We start from the raw sequence: 17908 nt of genomic DNA on the forward strand, positions 1-17908 counted from the left end.
TCCTGCCTATTATTTTTTCCATTAGTATTTTACTCTGGTTCTTTGTTTTGGTCTGTTTTGTATTACTCTTGTGTCTTTTGTGAAGGACTTTGGTCAGTCTTGTGGCTGTTTTAAATTTGCTATATAAATAAAGTAAACTTGAAACTTATTCAAGCAAGATTTCGATTAAAATGCAAAGATTAAAAAAAAGAATGTGGCTCTATTATGTAGAGATATAGAAGAAATACCAGTTGCAGCCAAAACTACATACTGTATGAATTCAATAAAATAATCATCAGCTTTGCAGTTTAAGATATAAAAACATGTTCAAGATCATAGCCCTTTACCATTTGTTCATTTGGTGTATTTTGAAGTACACAAATAGTGTAATTACATAAAATTATTTCTTTTTTTACAACAGTAGGTACCTGGACATTTAATAGTTTTATTTAATTAACACTGCATATTGGAATTTATAGTCTGTCTGAAATTTGAAATGTGTTTTGACTTCCATAACCTTTAGCTTATGTCAATGTTTTCTTGTAGAGCTGGTTCGCAACAATGAAAATTGTAAAAAGCGCTATATAAATAAAGCTGACTTGACTTGACTTGACTTGGACATCTTTTGCATACTAAAACAAAAATCATAAAGTTTGAGTGAAAAACGTAGAAGCATGCATGCATGAACAAAGAAATGACATGAATAGGGGGAATGGTATGAAATGGTTCTCAGGTGTTTTAGACTGTAAAGTACAGTAGTCTTTATGACATCATAGTCTCTAGGATGCGCCGGCTGATGTCATTGGTCAGGTTGCATTAGATAGTTGCCAATGTCATCGTAGTCACTTTCACAGGAGACAGCATCATTTTCATAGGTGACAGGCGAGTAGATGGGCGAATCCTCTCTACCGACGTCCCCATGGTCCAGTTCTGACAATGAGAAGCCAAAGAACAGTAAGCAATTTCATATTTGCTATAAACCTAAAATTAAGAATTACTGAGTACGATTTAAAAAAAACGCACAATGGTCTTTTTAGGGAAAGACCACTGCACTCGCCCTGTGCAGTTCAGTTTTTGGCACAATTTCATGTTATATTTGTTGTTTGCAGATACATACCCTGGTAGCCGATGGCAGATTCCGTTGGGTGGTCCAGGCAGGATTTCCCAGAATCTTGCATCGAGAAGACCTTGCTAAGGTGTGTTCCGTTTTCTTGTATAACATTAGAGAAGGTCAGAATATATCGACCATTACTGCATATCAACGTTCTCAGTTGTCACTTTTGCTTTACATAATGAAAAAAGTGTCATAATTTACCCCATACGTCATTTCAAACTATTAAATGACTTGGAATAAATCATGACAGACGAATTCATTCAAATTTCACAAAACATTAAACAAGACATGCTTGCTTTTATCTATGTTTGCCTAGATGTGTTTCTTTAATAGATTTGTATCATAAAACTGCATCCATAAACTCACTAAACCATCCATCATCTTTATAACACTATCTCAGGCCGAACGAAATCTCTCTGCATTCAAAGGAACATGTTTATGAATAGCTGTTGTCTTTATGCATGAATGGATTTGTATACCTGCAGCGTTTAGTCCTGTATTCTCATAGCATTCGGTAGAGTCCAGTGAGCACAGGTCCTTTTCATTTGTACCTGCGGTCTCATAGCATTCCCCTGAGGAGGTGGAGGATGACTCAAATGAGTCCACTGAACAAAGATGAGACTGACATTGTCACTGTAAGGCCTAAATAAGGACTTTAAGATAAAGAACCGATCACAGTGTTTAACTGAAATTTACATCCTTGAATGTTTGAATTGTTTTACATTTAATGAAGTCATTATCTCAACACACTTTTAGTGACTGGCGGGTTTGCTATAAAAAAAGTCAAGCAGAGAAAATCTGAGTAGTAATTAGTTATAGACTGAATAGATATTACAAGCAAGATATAAATTTTTTAACGTATAATAAATATAAACAATTGGTAAATAAATCCTTAAGGGCTTACCTTCCTCAGTCACACTGTTTAGGTTTGCGGCCTTGAGAGTGGGAGTTTTGCCATCTGCACTGTACCGCATTGAATCTATATAGGTGAAAAGAGGAAACAATGGTTATACAGTTCTGTTTAACCATCTATTTTCAGCTTCCGACTCATTCCGAGGATCCGCACGGAAATCCACTCTAGTGTGAACTTTCTTACTAACACCTAATATTCTTCCTTCAACATTATCTCTCTCAACAATGACTTACTTTGAAAAGTGGACAGAGGAAAAGTTGCTTCCGGACTGATAACATTTCGCTCATAATCTGTATCGTACGATCCACTTTCAATGCTACTCTGAGGCCAGATACACTGAGGGATCATGGGAACTGCAAGCACAGAGAACACTGGTAAAGTGAACTAGTTGATTCTAATGAGCCTTTTTAATATCAGAAATGTAGGGTCCTTTTTTAAAAAGAAAATGAAATTTTATGGAATGTTAATAAAAAAGTGGGACACTGTGTATTACGGGTGGTCAGCAGACTTAGAACTACAAGTAGAGACATAGACGCTCATCAGAAAATAAACAATCATAAGCGAGTGTTCAGTGACCGTGTACTGTATGACGTCACTTACTCACCCTCAGACTCACTGCAGATGTTTGTGACTTTGACAAGATGGAAAGAATCTCTGTAGTTATTTTCCTCTGCTTCTGGGGCAGTCTGAAGGTTTGCAAATCTCTGCTGGATCACAACGGCTACCAGTGACAAAAACACACACAGTATCTTGCATGGATATCTATAAAATATACTAAAGTCCATTGACATGAAAATGATGCTCAAAGAGTAACACTAACTATATACTTAACCAATTAATCTTATTTTATTAGAATTAAAGGTGTCATGAACTGGCTATTTTTATAATTGTATACTGTTGTCTGAGGTTTACTTATGATGTTCACATGGTTTTTACAGTCAAAAACATCAAAACAATAAGTAATAGGGTATGTTGTACCCCTGGTTTTGAGGCCGGCTCAAGAAACACTCTTGTTTTTTATAGGCGTGTCGCATTGAAGACTTGGAAGTAAACGCACACTGCTATGATTGGATTACAGTCCAAAAGACACCAGTGTGCATTGTGATGAACATTTCTGTTTGTCTGTTTGACAAGCTACATGCTTAGTTAGAGCCTTCTGTAAACTTGCTTAGACACGTAGGTTACACATAATCAGGATATATAAAGCGATCTCTAACAAAGCAATAGTGACGCATCATACATATGTTTTTACTCGCATAAAATTCCGCTCAGATTCAAATTGGCGCCACAGCATTGGTTTTTATCTCAGTCTCGACATGTGCCTTGTTTACAAAGGAGCCCACGGTGAAATGAAGCGAACAAACGCTCAATGTTTTACCCACGTGAGCTGGAACGTCTTTAAAAATAAACTTCAACCACGCATTTAGAAAACAATTTAACAGTCACAAGAAAGTACCATTACAGAGAATTTAAGCTCAAAAGCATTTGACTGCATCAAACTGCAGCAAGTTGGTTTTTATTAGGTGATAATAACTCAAAATGTACAGCTAACAAGCACAATTAAGCACAACAACACAATGAAAACGTGATTTTTACAAATGAACTCTTCAAATTTTGCAACACCCACAATTGAAAACTGAAAGAGTTTCGCTGTATATTTAGCTGGGCTTAAGGTTTGAACACACCTTTCTTCTTCTTGTTAGCCTGGGAACACAGGACGATATTGGTGATTATTGCAATGAGAAGCAACAAAGCCAGGACCAAACACCCCATTTGTTCTGGAGATAGGTCCAAGTTGAATCCTGACATATTCTTGTTCATTGTCACTGAAATAAAAAGAAAATATTTGTCTGAATGTGATCATAGTCATTTTCATCATTTTTACATCATGTTGTTACAAATGACGTGAAGAAACACAACAGTTAACACCAAACTTGTACGCATCTCCTTGTTGACCTGCATTTGCTTTGTATTGCATTATATTGAATTTGATTTAAACAGATATTCATTGAGTTCTCTGTTTTTGTGTTTAAAATAGCAAGTCATATAGGTTTGTAAAGACATGGGGCTGGTATGATGACAATTTATTTTTTTGGTTGAACTATGCCTTTAACACGGTAGCTTATAGGGGAGTAACAATATTATCCATTTCATGGTATCACAATAGCAAAATTGTCTAAAAATGATTGTGGTCACATGACTGTATGAAATGATAGGTCTTCCAGGCCTTTAACATAGAGAATGTTAAACAATATAATAGATATTACCTCTGTTTTTTTACTTTATAATAGGGAGTTATAAGTCATTCGAACCCATCCCATGCTATACCTCATACCTCAAAGAAACAGTTATGATTAAAGATAAAGAAAACAGAACAGGATATGACCTGGTTAACTTGTACATCATTGCAATGTTCCATAATTTTTTATTAAACACTTATAGCACTTTATTCCAATTCTTTATTTGACTTTAAAAATATCGCAATAATTGTTGTACTGCAGCCATTACACCCAGGTATTATCTTACCATGAAATTTTGGTATTGTTACGTCCCTAGTAGCTAATTTAACCTTTACATCTTGTAAACTATTGGAAACTAACATCAATTCTTAGGTTAGCGGTATAGTTAACATCCCAGAAAGTAAGAAACAAGAAACTAAAGAGAATGCCTGTTTTCCATTTATTGGGATCACCTGGTGTTGTGGTTGGGAGGTTTGGCTCTGGACTGGTGTGGATCTCTACAGGCATACCGAGAGAGTCTACAAAAGAAATCTTAGATTCAGCTTTTGCAAACTCTCTGCAATTTCGACATTACTGGATGAAGGAGCAAACAACAAGCCATAACATCAAATTCTCAGAAAACTGTGTCATATATGGAGTGTTTACCCATTTTTTACCACTGGATGACATCATAGAAACACATAAAAAGGGAAAACACAACTCTACAAACAAGCGAGGTGTGAAAACGGACTGAAATATAAGTGTATCATTTCCAAAGTGTGTAGAGTTTTAGGCTTACTAAAGGGGTGACTAATCTTAAATGTCAAGGCATTTATGTAGACCACTAATCTAAATCAAATCTAATCTTAAACACTGCTTTATGGTAATGACCAAACAACCCAACACATTTCAGCATATTTAAGACAATTAAAAAAAAAACAATCGGTATTTACTTACTGGTGCAAATCAATCCAGCAGCCTTTGAATCTTTGCACACAAATGGGTTGTTACTAATCTCCTGACACTGCCACAAATTATAACTCTTTAGACACAGAAAAAACCAGAGCGTTTCATTTTTGTGCATGAACGGAGGGTCAAAAGCTGTGAATTGTCTGACTGCCCCACACTTTAACATGTCACACGCCATTGCGGCTTCTTCCTTTTGCCAGCACGGGTCACACACCGTCCCCCATGTGCCATTACGGTGGAACTCCACTCTTCCAGAGCATCGGTCCAGACCTCCCGTCAGTCTCAGAGCTTTGTATTCTGCATAAATCAAGTGATGAATGGAGAAATCCGAAAACACATGCAAAGAAGAAAAACCCAAAATCATTTGGTCCAAGTTTATCAATATTCCAGAGTGTGTATCTCATGACATTAACAAACGGTGCTGAAATGCATATTTCTTGACACTTGAATTTTTCTCTGTTAATATAAGACAACATTTGGATTTGTCCCTTTTGCACCCAGCCACAAAAATATCCAACATTATTTCGACTAATCGTACTCAGTGGAATCTTTGTTTTTCGTGCTGTTCATCTTTCAAAAAAGGTTTTGCCTCCATGTGGTTTCATAACTCTGTATGAAAATATCATCGCATGGCACGTACCTGAGCAGACCACAGCTGCGTCCTCCTTATGCCCGCAGTCGTGATCCTGTGAGATTGCTGGACATTCCCACAAGTTCCTCTCTCTTCCAGTGCAGTTTAGTTCATCCAGGTGAATAGGTCCTGTGCCCTGACCGTACGGCTCACCCATCCCACTGACAGACACGGCGTATCCACAGCCCAGCTGTGCACAAACCACACCTGCGTCCTCCTCATCCCAGCCATCGTCGCACACTGTGCCCCAAGATCCCCGCCATACCTCTACACGCCCCCCGCAGCGGTGACCACCCCCAACCAACCGCACAGCAGCATTACCTGAGGAGCCCGTCAGCACATTTTAGACATTTCCCTACAAATTCTACAGCAAACGTATATAACAGCATTGTAACATCTTTCGATATAGAAATGCACAATTTGTGACTCACCGCATTGAAGTTCAGATAGGAGTGAGCAGTCAGAGCTTGTCGTCTCAGTGCATTGCTTTAACTGATAGTCTTGATAAACGCAGTTTGTTAAACAGGTTTGACTGATTCTAGCACTGCTCTGAGTGAGATTGTAGGGCTCTCCACAGCCCAGCTGATGGCAAATGTCTCTGGACACATTTTGAAAAACATCTGCAGTCAGAAACACTGAGGATTCAGCTTCTGGAGGTCTGATGGTCCAGGAACATGAACTGTGTGCCTGAACAACATGGGGAGAACCTAGTGAAGGTAAAAGAAGAGGACAAACATTCAAACCTCAAAAACACTCACAGATGAACGTCATTTATGTGCTGTATATGTCCCCATAACTTCCTACTGTTGTCTACATCAGCATACTCATAGTGTGGAATGTCCAAGAGCATTTAAATGATCAAATTAATTGGTAACACTTCACAATGAGGATGAATCTGTTAATAATACGGGAAATGTATTAGCAATAAACTAAACAAACTAACAATGAGCGATTAATGCGTCAATGTTCAATGTAGATCAATATTAGCTGATACCAAAGTTAATTGTTCATTGTATGCATTACAATTATTCATGTTTTAACAATAATCAAAATGTAACTTTGTTTAGCTGTGCATGTATAACCTGAGCACTGTGCTGGTTTACAGTAACTGCTGTTTTATTTCTATTTTCTTTTTTATGTTTTTAAACACACATTTTAAATACACTTTTTATTGTCTTTGCAATTCTAAAGTTGTTTTTCAAATTTTAAATAATTTGCTTTTCAAACATGTCTTGCATGCGTTCTATTGTTCCCTTGTCAATCATTTTAAGTAATGCACTTTAAATTACCTTGTGTAGGAAATGTGCTTTATAAAAATACTTGCCTCACCTGGTGTCACGCAACGAAAAATTTAAAATACATCATTCATTTTATTTACAAACAATTTGACATGTATTTCTATTTAAATTAAAAAAGATCTGCATGCCCCCATTCATCACTGCCATATTGAAATGAATTACAATTTATACTTAACTTTTCAGAAAAGCAACATTTGAAACATAAACTTGCAAGGTCATTTTTTACGTGTGCTGAGGTGCAATTACGTTTTCTGTGAAATAGTATTCAACAATCATAACTATAAATAAAACGAAAGCTATTTTATTATTGTTTTCAATTTTTTTTCTGACAATGCTATAAATTTTCTGTTTCTCATTTTCTGTCTTTTAACGTGTTTGACAGTAAACTTTCCAAATGATTTTTTGTCTGTCATCATCAAGTGCACTCTTAAAAAATATATTTAAATTTGTGTAATATTGTTTGAGTCTAACGTGTTGATTTTGTGTTAAACGTAATACGTAATTGTCCCAGAAATAACACAGAGATGTGTTTTCTCTGTTGTCCTTAACTGAACACAAAATGAATTGATTTAACCCAACCGTTTTGTGGTCATGTAACGTAAAATGATGAGATTAACGATTTGGCTTACCACAGACAACCTCAGAGAGCTTCTTGCAGCCATTTCTCACAGCCTCACTGCAGTTGAGTTCAGTGTTGTGGTACAAACAGCCCGTGAGACAGGTATTGTTAATCCCTTCATCTCCTGTCCTGACTTTATACACATCTCCACATCCCAGAGACAGACAGATCTCAGAGGAAAGCCTCACAATCTCCTCCGGGACTATCAATGTTGTCTTGTCTTCAGAGCCGCTCACGGTCCAGGAGCACCATCCAGAACTCTCATTTAATTCAGACACAACTAAAATAAAATGATACGTAACATGAATGATCAGGTTACGAAAATATTAAGCGTGTAGTAAAAGTAAAAGTAATTTAGCATAAAACAACACACTTCATTTTACAACTGCTGTTGTTAATGCTCAAAAGTGTAACATCGGTGTCATTTCGACAAGCCATACGTTGACAATAATCAGAACAAAGGTGTTTCAGAAATTTGTTTGCAGTATTAAAACAGCATGCAGCTGAATGAATTGATCTGACTGTCTGTTTGATATGGCACCTGTTATTGTGCAAAAAAAAAAAAAACACAGTGGAAGTGCGCACATTTGCAGCATTTCAACAATGAGTGCATCGCACCGCTGCATTTCCCCACATCCTGTTTCTCACTTTAAAGTTCAAATTATGTGAAATTATGCTTTATGCAAAGAAAATGTTTTATTAGAGTATTGAGCACTCCCGAGACAAAACGCATGATTTAAACATTTATTAATAACCCATGATTGTATTTGGTTTCACCAGAAAACTTACATTTTATATTGACTGTGACATTTCGATGCTCTGCAGATATGAGACTGTGACATCCTGAAGAAACAAAGAGAATAAATCATTGTCCTGAAACAATAGTTCATTAACATTGCATGCTTTTTTGGCATTTGATAATTCAGTTTTTTAACAGAGAGGCATTTTACCAGTGGTGGACGAAGTAGGCTAAACAAACCATGTACTTGAGTAAAAGTAGAGATACCCAAGGTAAAATATTACTCAAGTAAAAGTAGAAGTGCTGCCTTTAAACTTTCACTTGAGTAAAAGTAAAAAAGTATTCGCCTTCAAATGTTCTCAAGTATCCAAGTACTATGATTTGTTTGTATGGCTATAATGTCCTATTATCATTTTTGTCACAAGACTCTTGCTTAACTCAGTCTATGTGAAGACTCTCATGTCACTCTTGGCAAACCAATCTATTAATAAAGTTACATTCATTAGTCAGACAGACACTGATGTCTATTGACATTTTAATAAGCCCAAAACCTTGAAGCCAAACAATTTCCTTTAGAACTAAATTAAATAACAGGACTTGAGAGCAGTTTCAGTATAACATTTATTTGTAACACTGATCCAAGTTTTTATATAAAATTAAACTTGCAATGGAACAAAAGGATCGTAAAAACAAATATGTACTAATCTAAGTGGATTCACTGAACCGTATTACAGAACATTCTCGCAATTACACATTTCTCCAATGAAGAATTCTTGAAAGCAGACTGTTGGTTATGTAAGTATCTAGCCCATATTCATTCCTGATAAATGAGACAGGTGTATTCCTCCTCTCTCGTTCTTTTCACTCAGAGAAGGCACTTCAAAATTAAAGAATCGTTCTTCTTTTCAACAATTTCAGAAGAATCGCGTAAGGCCATGGGTGTTGTGGCAAGTTAGATTCGGTAGTTTCTTCCATGATTTAAATGATAAAGACATTGGCAGTCAAAATGTTATGCCGTTGCACTCAATCTGATGTGATGCTGAATCGTATGTTAGCGCTAAGTAGATAACGTTACCAAGGCGACAACAGGGGCAAAATTAGTTAAAAACAAGGCGCGAAATGTACTGTGATTGGTTGCTCGTTTTTACTGAGTTATAAATAAAACGGAACAACTGATTTTGAAAATGTAGTAGAGTAAAAAGTAAGATATTTGACTGAAATGTAGTCGAGTTAAAGTAAAAGTCTCCCCAAAATTGAAATACTTGAGTAAAGTACAGATACACAAAAAAACTACTTAAGTAGTCATTTTGTATGTTAAAATGATGTGGTTAGAATGAAACCTTGTAAAATGCAGTGGTGGACAGTAAATGTAATGTTAAATTGTAACCACATCATTTAAACACACAACAGTAAATGATCAAACGAAAATGAAGTCACATATGTTGTAGAAATGTATCATTATATTCACACTCCTCAAAAATATGGTATAACATTATATGTAACTTAGGAAATGTCAAGGGGCATAAAAACCGAGAAGACATTAAAACTGATTTGCCAAACAACTACTAGAATAACGACATTGGAACTTTAGTTAGTTTACAGGAACCAATTAACAAAATGATCTCAATGTAAAACAGGTGTTTAAAAACACTAACAAAACACATAAGCACTTGTTTATTTGTCCACCAAGTAAATATAAATTTTTATTTTTAAATAAACTGATCATTTATCATATAGCTAGGTAATTTTGGTTTGTTTATTGAAATGGACTTAAAAACCATGAAGCATGAATAACGCAAGTGTTAACGTAGAGTTGATTTTTATACAATACAATGTGCACAAATTGATAAAACATATAGGCTACTTTTACAATCTATTTAATAATTACACTACATAACTGACAGATGATAAAAGAAACTTAAATCAAATGAATGCAAATGATTGTATTACCCAGGGAGAGCCATAGAGAGATGATTGGCAGGATTGTCATGATCTTTAGAGCCCTCATTCTTCTTGAGCTGAATGTGCTTTAGAGTTTTACCCTCTGATGACAAATAAAGGAAGTGATGCTTTATAAACCATCCTTGTGTTACACTCATGAAAAAAGTTCATCTTTACCATTCAGTAAAATGGAAGTTCTTCTTCTCGTTTGTTGTAAAACAGAAGTTATGCAATGAAAAAAGGGAATCTTTTACTATCCCACATTTGTATCATGCTTTAAATATCAAAGTAATTTAGATAAATATGAAATATGAACATGCCTGATACTAAACACACTAATAATCTTACCCATGTCTTGACCACAGTCACAGTTGTTAAATTCTAGCACATCAGCAAAATGGAAGTTCTTCTTGTTTGTTGGAAAACAAATAGCTATTATTGACATATTGATAGCCATAGTACGTTTCTGAATAAAGCAGACTTTTGATATTTAATGGTTGAATAGTCCGCTGACTGACAGACTCACTCATAACAGTCCATTGCAGCCACCTAAGCATTACAACTAACCCTTATTGTTTAATTTCTAATTTCTGGGTTGTTTTCTAAACTTTAACACACAAAGTTTGAACTTTTCAACATCTTCACACACACTAAGACAGGAACTGCACCTACACCACGTACACCACTTACACCACACACACTTAGGTAGACAAGTTTGATTTATCACATGCGGCCGAGGCCGCTAGGCTGCTCATGGGCACATCATATATTTGTCTTTGAGAGGCGCTACGGTTAAAACCTCATATGGGAGGACAGAAACATTCATTTAGCGCAGGGTCAATGATCTTACACACTGTTACTAACCACAGATGTATTTGTCTTTAACATATGTACTAAACCACACATACACTCACCTAAATTATGTTTTATTAACAAAGTTTGGGAAGAACCTAAGCATATAAATCAGCCCGATGTTCCATCAGTAGCAATCACCTATCAGCCGAGCATGTGATCTCATCTTAATTATCTCAACTGGTTCATCATCAGCAATCACCGTATCTACCCTATCAGCTCCAGCAAGCTCTATCATAAATAGACAAACAATCTTACCTGATGCATCTCGCCAGATAATTATCTTCCAGATTCACTACGGTGTCAGAGACTCCCGTTGCTCCCATGGTAGCCGTTGTTCCAGATCCTTCGGCGCCAGCTTTCCAGCTCAGGGTTGGCTTATACGGACTATTCCCAAGCTTCGCCTTCGCCTTCGCTCTGAGCGGCGTGCACCTAAGAGGAAGGGGTCGTCATCGCTCCCACCGGTGAGATCTCCATCTCATTCACCGGCCTCAACATACGCCTCTGGCTGCTCTCCCCAAGATACCCGCATTCAGCAAGTGGACGATCCAGAGCCTTCATCTGGCCCTTGCCAACGCGGACGTCCTATTCAGCATGTCGAAACCAAAGCTCTACACCATCTACTGGTCATCCCAGGCCGATGTCCCCTTGATGGGGTCGGCCCGATCGGCTGCCAACAACAAGCCAGGATCGGGGTCCCGTCAATTCCAGGCACGGGCAATCTACCTCCGCGGCTCGGCATGTCCCCCCTCACTCGAGCCGACGCAGCAAGCCTTCGGCAAGTCTAGGCAGCACTCAGGTCCCGCTAGAAGCCTCTCGATTGAGCACCTCCGGCAGCCCTCAGCATCTCAGCTCAATGTGCAGGACAACACTTCTGGCCGGCAACTCCCAGGAGCCACAGTTTACCCATACATCTCCAGCGTGAGGCTGCCTCAGCTGGGGACACAAGGGCTGGTCTCCAGACCACAATGATTTGGTGCTAGCGCGAGCATGGCTCCATTAGGCTCACAAGCAGCCACCGTTAGATTCACCTTTCCCGCCCTGGGCTCTTGGTTCTCCAGCGTGAGGCTGCCTCCGCTGGGGACACAAAAATGCTGGTCTCCGGACCACAATTCTTTGACGCCGCCGCTAGCGCAAACCTGTCTCCATTAGATGCACAAGCAACCGCCATTAGATTCGGCTTTCCCGCCCTTGGCTCTTGGCTCTCCAGCGTGAGGCTGCCTCCGCTGGGGACACAAGGGTTTGTCTCCGGACCACAATTCTTTGACGCTGCTGCCGCCGCTAGCACAAGCCTATCTCTGTTAAACACACAAGCGGCCGCCATTAGATTCACTTTTCCCGCCCCGGGATCTTGTCCCGCGGGAATCGATTTCTAGCGTGAGGCTGCCTCAATTAGAGTTACGGCCCGAGCTCCGAACTAGTGATATGCAGCAGCAGACTCCACCAGCAATGAAACCAGTATCGCAGTAGCGACCGCCCCCGCAGGGGCCCGAGCTTCCAACAAGTGCTCTGCAGCAGCAGACACCACCAGCAATGAAGCCAGTATCACAGCAGCGACCACCCCCGCAGGGGCCCGAGCTTCCAATAAGTGCTCTCCACTCGCCAGGAAGCCGTGTTTCCAACTCGTGATTTGCAACAGCAGATACCACCCACATGAAGCCAGCATCGCAGCAGCTACAGCCCCAACGGGGCCCTGATCCTTTCGTTTTTACTCAATTTTGTGTGGCACCCAAAATTATACACCCCCCAAAAATGGGAGGTGTATGCGTACTTCGGCGGCTGTCCTGCTCTATCCCCATTTGGAGGGGGTGTTCCGGGCTCGAGCCGGTTCTGAGCCCGGCGCACTTGCCCTGACCAGGGTAGAGTGCTCCGGGTTTGGATCGATCCGGCGAGCTCGGTGCCCACTCCCTGCACAACACGCCAAATACGCATAACCTTCAAGGAGTACACCCGACGTCATCCTCATTGTATGCAAAAGCCTAGCACTCGTCTCAAAAGCAAAAGTCTAACCTTTTCTCTTTGTGCATCTTTCAAGTGATCCAGGGGGACTGAGGGATCCCATTGATGAGGTTTGTGTGTTTCTCCATCAGTTTTAGACACACTTTCCTCTTCTTTCGGTTTGAAAGAAGCTGCCCTAGCGTATGTCAACCGTCAGGTGGCGTTCGTTCATTGCAGATGTCGCAACTCGCCCGATGCCTCCTCTGGAGTCAACAGTGGGTTTTTTGTGCACAGCTGACTGCGGGGCAAGCGGGAGTACATCTTCCCCCCAGTGAGCCTCCTTCCACAAGTACTGTGCGGAGCCAGGGTAGAGGAGCTTCAAAGTCTGCTATTTGCTCCCGATTGGCCCATCCAGATTTGGCTCTCAGAGCACACACTCTGACGGCCACTCCCCCCCTGCCGAGAAGGGCACGGTCTGGCACCCGAGACAGGCCTCTGGGACCCCATGTTTGGACCCTGGACGGGAAGATCTAAAGAGACCTGTTTCCCCCTATCGTGAGCATGGTCCCTCAGGCAAGAGTACTACCACTAGGCGACTGTCACTATAAGTGTCGCCTCTTCTCGCCCTGCTGCCCTTCCTGCAGCACAGAGTGCCTTGATCTGTGTCGTGCTGTGCAGCACGACCCGATCAGCAGATTCCTAAGGGGCACACGGGGGGCTAATCCCCCCTCTCCTTATCCGTACCCTCCTGGGACCTTAACATGGTCCTGGTGGGCCTGCGTAAGGCCCTGTTGGAGCCCCTGGAGAACCCGGCCTTTCTCGAAAGATGAAGAGGCTTCTCCTGTTGGTGCTCCATAAGGAGTGTAGGGGATTAGCACGCACTCTCCGTGTCCAGCGGGTGCCTAGAGTTGGGGTACCCCAACCTGGCCACATGCCCAGAGTCCCCACCACCCCCGCACGGACTAGGTGGTGGGGAACCTGCAGGCGCTCCCCTTCGGATGAAGTCCCAACCCTTTCTTTGTCGTGCCCAGCACGCGCCCTGCGCCTCTACTCGGCCCGAACACAGAGCTCTCACTCTGAGCAGCTCTTTGTCTGTTTCAGGGGACAGCGGGGAGCTGTCTCCAAACAGAGACTGGCGCACTTGATCGTGGACGCCATCACTTGGCTTGCCGATCTCAGGCCCCTGGCCACTGTATCTGGACAACAGATGAGAGGTAGCCAAATGTTATGATACCAAATATTGTCGCTTACATCATGTTCCTCTTGTGAATCTTGCCGGGTGCAGCATGTTCTCTGGACTTTTCTGCAGTGATTGCTGGGCAAAAGCAGGTGTCACGCTCCGGTGTCTTTCATTTGAAGTACTTGTGAGCGGTGTAGGGTGTGACAAGGTTGGAGTCTCTTGGCTGGCCCTGTGGATTTAGTGGTGGTGCCGTCTGTCATCAGGCCATCAGATAAGAGAGAAACACTCATGGGTTGGTTTGAGGTCCCTCTGATGGCGTTGGACACAAGGAGGCAGTTCCCGTCCCAGTTTTCATGTTAACAGACAGATACTTCTTCAGCATACTGCTCGTTGTTCAGTTGATTCTTTACAGCTGGGTATCAGTGGCAGTCTGAACCTGGAGAACATGTGGAAGTGTGTTGTGATGCAGTGGTTTTCCAATCATACAGTCTGTGTGATCTTCAAGTTTCATATCACTGACAGTTCCATTGTTCCATTGTTGCATCAAATATTACCCTTGTTCTTCCAACCGGCAGCAGTTGTCTTTATTATTTGTGTACACCGAAAAAATACCACCGTTGTGAGTAGAATGCTGAAAAGACACTGTCAACACCACAGTTGTTTGAAGCATTGTTGAGCTCCACACATTTGACACCCCACTTAGTGAGGACATAAACCCTTTGCTCACCATGTCTTGTAGTGAACTGCACTTTAGAACTGTTGACTTAAGATATGGTTTGGCATTCTTGGTTCTTACCAGTAGACATACTCCTTTCGAAGGTTTTCAGATGACCACGCAAACTGCATAAACCTACAGCAATTCTCTACCTTTCTGTCAATTTTCTGGTGGCTTAGTAGACTTAATTACATTAATTGGGGAAAGTGGCCCATGGTCATATTTTGGAGTGACAAATATCAAATTTTTTCCATCGATGGTGTGGCGTTAATGTTATGTTCATCTTCGCAGATTTTTTGGTGCACTTAGAACCTGTTGTGCAGTGTTGACATGCAAAATGGGCATGCTTGTAGTCCAAGTTGTCAGCGGTGTCATCTGGCGCATCATTTGGTTCTCTTTTCTCGTTTGGTGACGGGACGTGTTCTCCTCTTTGAAGAGCTTGTGCTTGATCGCCTCTGTCTGCTTCTTTACCGTCGAGAACTGCTGGGAGAAGTCCTCGACTGTATCGACAAACAGCCCGCCTTGTGAGATGGGAGCATAGAGAAAGCGAACCTTCTCAGCATCCCGCATCTGCGCAAGGTAAAACCAAAGGTGTCTCTCCTGGACCACTAGTGTGGACATCATCCGACCCAGGGCCAGCGCTGTCACCTTAGTCGCCCGGAGAGCGAGGTCAGTGGCGGTGTGGAGTTCCTGCATAAGCCCCGGGTCGGTCTTCCCCTCGTGCAACTCTTTCAACGCCTTGGCCTGGTGGACCTGCAGGATGGCCATAGCGTAAAGAGCCAAGGCAGCTTGACCCGCAGCATTGTAAGCCTTCGACACCAGTGATGCCGAAAACGTACAAGCCTTGGAAGGGGACCTTGGTCAATCTCTCCAGGTGGCAGCCGTCTGCGGGCACAAGTGTACCGCGACCGCACGTTCCACCTGGGGCATATCGACATAGCCCTTAGCTGCCCCGTCGTCGAGGGAAGTGAGGGTGACCAAGCTAGTCTGACATGCACGCGCCGAGGACGGGGTGTTCCAGGTCCGAGTAAGCTCCTTATGCACTTCCGGTAAAAATGGCCCTCTGATGCTGCCAGCGACATCTCATTGTCGTCACGCCCTGTGTCCGAGTGCATGACTGATTCTCGAAAAAACACAGCCAATCGTGACCGCAACATCTGGATCATCATTCACCCGCAGTGCATGCATGACGTATCCACAAACGCTGCCTCAGCGTGCATGAGACCCAGACACTTGAGGCAGGCGTCGTTTCCGTCCCCCTCCTCGATGAGTGTCTTACACCCACGAGCACAGCCGGACATGCCGCGCTGAATGGAAATTTCTGTTTTAGAAGAGAGAACTCTGGATTATTGCCGAGACGCCCAGGGGAAGTCACTAGAGAAGGGACAGTCTGCTGCACCACGTTAGCAATAGAAATGTGTCGAAGTTGTCAGCATCAGCATGCAAAGGCTCCGAAGAACAAAAGGTGAATGAATGCAAATATGTTGATGTTCCGACGATGGGGAATAATCCAATGAAGGAAGGTTAAAGGGATTTACTCCTCTTCTACAGACTTGTAGTCTAGGAGACGTACTCCGTTTTGATTACCATGGATAGCTTATTAGTAGTGTAAAATTTACATTTATGTGAAGCTGTTTAAGTAAAATTTTGTTATGACTACTTTGTGACCTACATCAAACAACAGAATTTTTGAGGCAGGGATAATAATAGTACTAATTTTGTTGATTTTGTTGCTTTATGGCCGATATCAAACAGGGATTATAATAATTTTAAGAATGCTTCTGTGACCAATATCAAATAACAGAAGAATGTTTTATGAGTGCAATTATATAACTTTAAACTGCCGTCATGAAAAACGTATAACTAATACTTCAGTTAAGTAACAAGTAGTCCGTCTTTGCTCTTGATGAAGATTGCCTGATCTCATTCCTTCGGACCAGTCTGATTTTGGATTTTGTAACCTGTGAACTGGTACCCGTAAAGCGTTTACCTTTTATCCAAAAAGTGTTTATCCAAAGCAACTTACATTGCATTATCCTAAACATTTGTTTCTAAGTATGTGCCATCCCTAGCATCAAACCCATGACCTCGGCATTGTTGGCACCACGCTCTTACCACTGAGCTACATGAAACAGCCGTGCAAGTGGGTCTGTTTGTTCACAGCATTTCGGTGATTAATGGTATATAAATGGAATATGATGCTGGATTTGCAGATAGTTTTAAACTGATAGATGGAGCGGTCCCACCGCAAAAAATTACTGCATGCGGTGAGTGAAACTGTATCAAATGTGTCATGGTCCTTCAAGTTTGGGGGGTTTTCTAGTTTCGTGTGGACAGGGTCATGGCAGTTTCATGACTTGTGTCTTTTGTGCTTTATGTTCTGCGTTGGAAGCGCATGGCCATTGTTTGTTTCTTTGTCCCATGTGTTCTCCTGTCCCGTGCCTTGACCCTGCCAACTCGGCTAGTTTTTCGCCAGTGTTTCATGTACCACACCTGCCCACTGTAATTATCCCTCATTTTGTCCCCCTATTTAATGCCCTTGTGTTTGCTGTCCTGTGCTGCTTCATTTTGATGTGTCCCTGCTGTCTTGTGTCCTGTACCATGTCAAGAAGTTTGTTTCTGAAGAGATTAAAGACTTGTAGTGTTGAGTTTTGATTGTTGTTACCCCCGTGGGTTTTTGTTTGTCAATAAAGTATTTTGAGATTTGCAATTCCTGACACAATGTCTGTGTTTGGTTGGCAATCAGCGCAAAAGTGCATCATTTTAACAACATGACAGCATAACAACATAATTAAGCAACA

The 17908-nt window shown here is 41.3% G+C and overlaps 1 protein-coding gene across 7 annotated transcripts; it reads right to left on the bottom strand.

Moving 5' to 3' along the window:
- Positions 1-317: 317 nt before the first annotated feature.
- LOC306910249 (T-cell differentiation antigen CD6-like) lies at positions 318-10530 on the bottom strand. Of its 7 annotated transcripts, none has more exons than XM_079484667.1 (14): positions 10432-10530; positions 8532-8585; positions 7753-8022; positions 6257-6532; positions 5835-6146; positions 5183-5491; positions 4699-4764; positions 3692-3832; positions 2611-2727; positions 2240-2359; positions 1998-2072; positions 1573-1698; positions 1097-1189; positions 318-909 (listed from the first exon to the last, which is right to left on the bottom strand). In XM_079484667.1, exons 1-14 carry the CDS (start codon positions 10487-10489, stop codon positions 779-781), a joined length of 2148 nt encoding a protein of 715 aa, XP_079340793.1. In that variant the 5' UTR covers positions 10490-10530; the 3' UTR covers positions 318-778. The 7 variants fall into 7 exon arrangements, 6 of the variants coding, with proteins under 6 accessions (XP_079340793.1, XP_079340794.1, XP_079340797.1 ...); XM_079484668.1 differs by having other exon boundaries at positions 1573-1665; positions 10432-10527; XM_079484671.1 differs by lacking the exon at positions 1097-1189 and having other exon boundaries at positions 1573-1665.
- Between the last annotated feature and the right edge of the window lie 7378 nt (positions 10531-17908).

Source organism: Barbatula barbatula (genome assembly GCF_947034865.1).
Source record: "Barbatula barbatula genome assembly, chromosome: 21".
In the NCBI taxonomy this organism is placed as follows: domain Eukaryota; kingdom Metazoa; phylum Chordata; class Actinopteri; order Cypriniformes; family Nemacheilidae; genus Barbatula; species Barbatula barbatula.

What these genes read in the sequence shown, in the direction of transcription:
- LOC306910249 (XM_079484667.1), bottom strand. Translation starts at nt 10,489, where the DNA reads ATGAGGGCTCTAAAGATCATGACAATCCTGCCAATCATCTCTCTATGG. An exon ending in AAACAGTGTGACTGAGGAAG is followed by an intron (nt 1,699 to 1,997) that starts GTAAGCCCTTAA and finishes ATCTTTGTTCAG; the next exon opens with TGGACTCATTTGAGTCATCC. An exon ending in TACAGGACTAAACGCTGCAG is followed by an intron (nt 1,190 to 1,572) that starts GTATACAAATCC and finishes ATGTTATACAAG; the next exon opens with AAAACGGAACACACCTTAGC.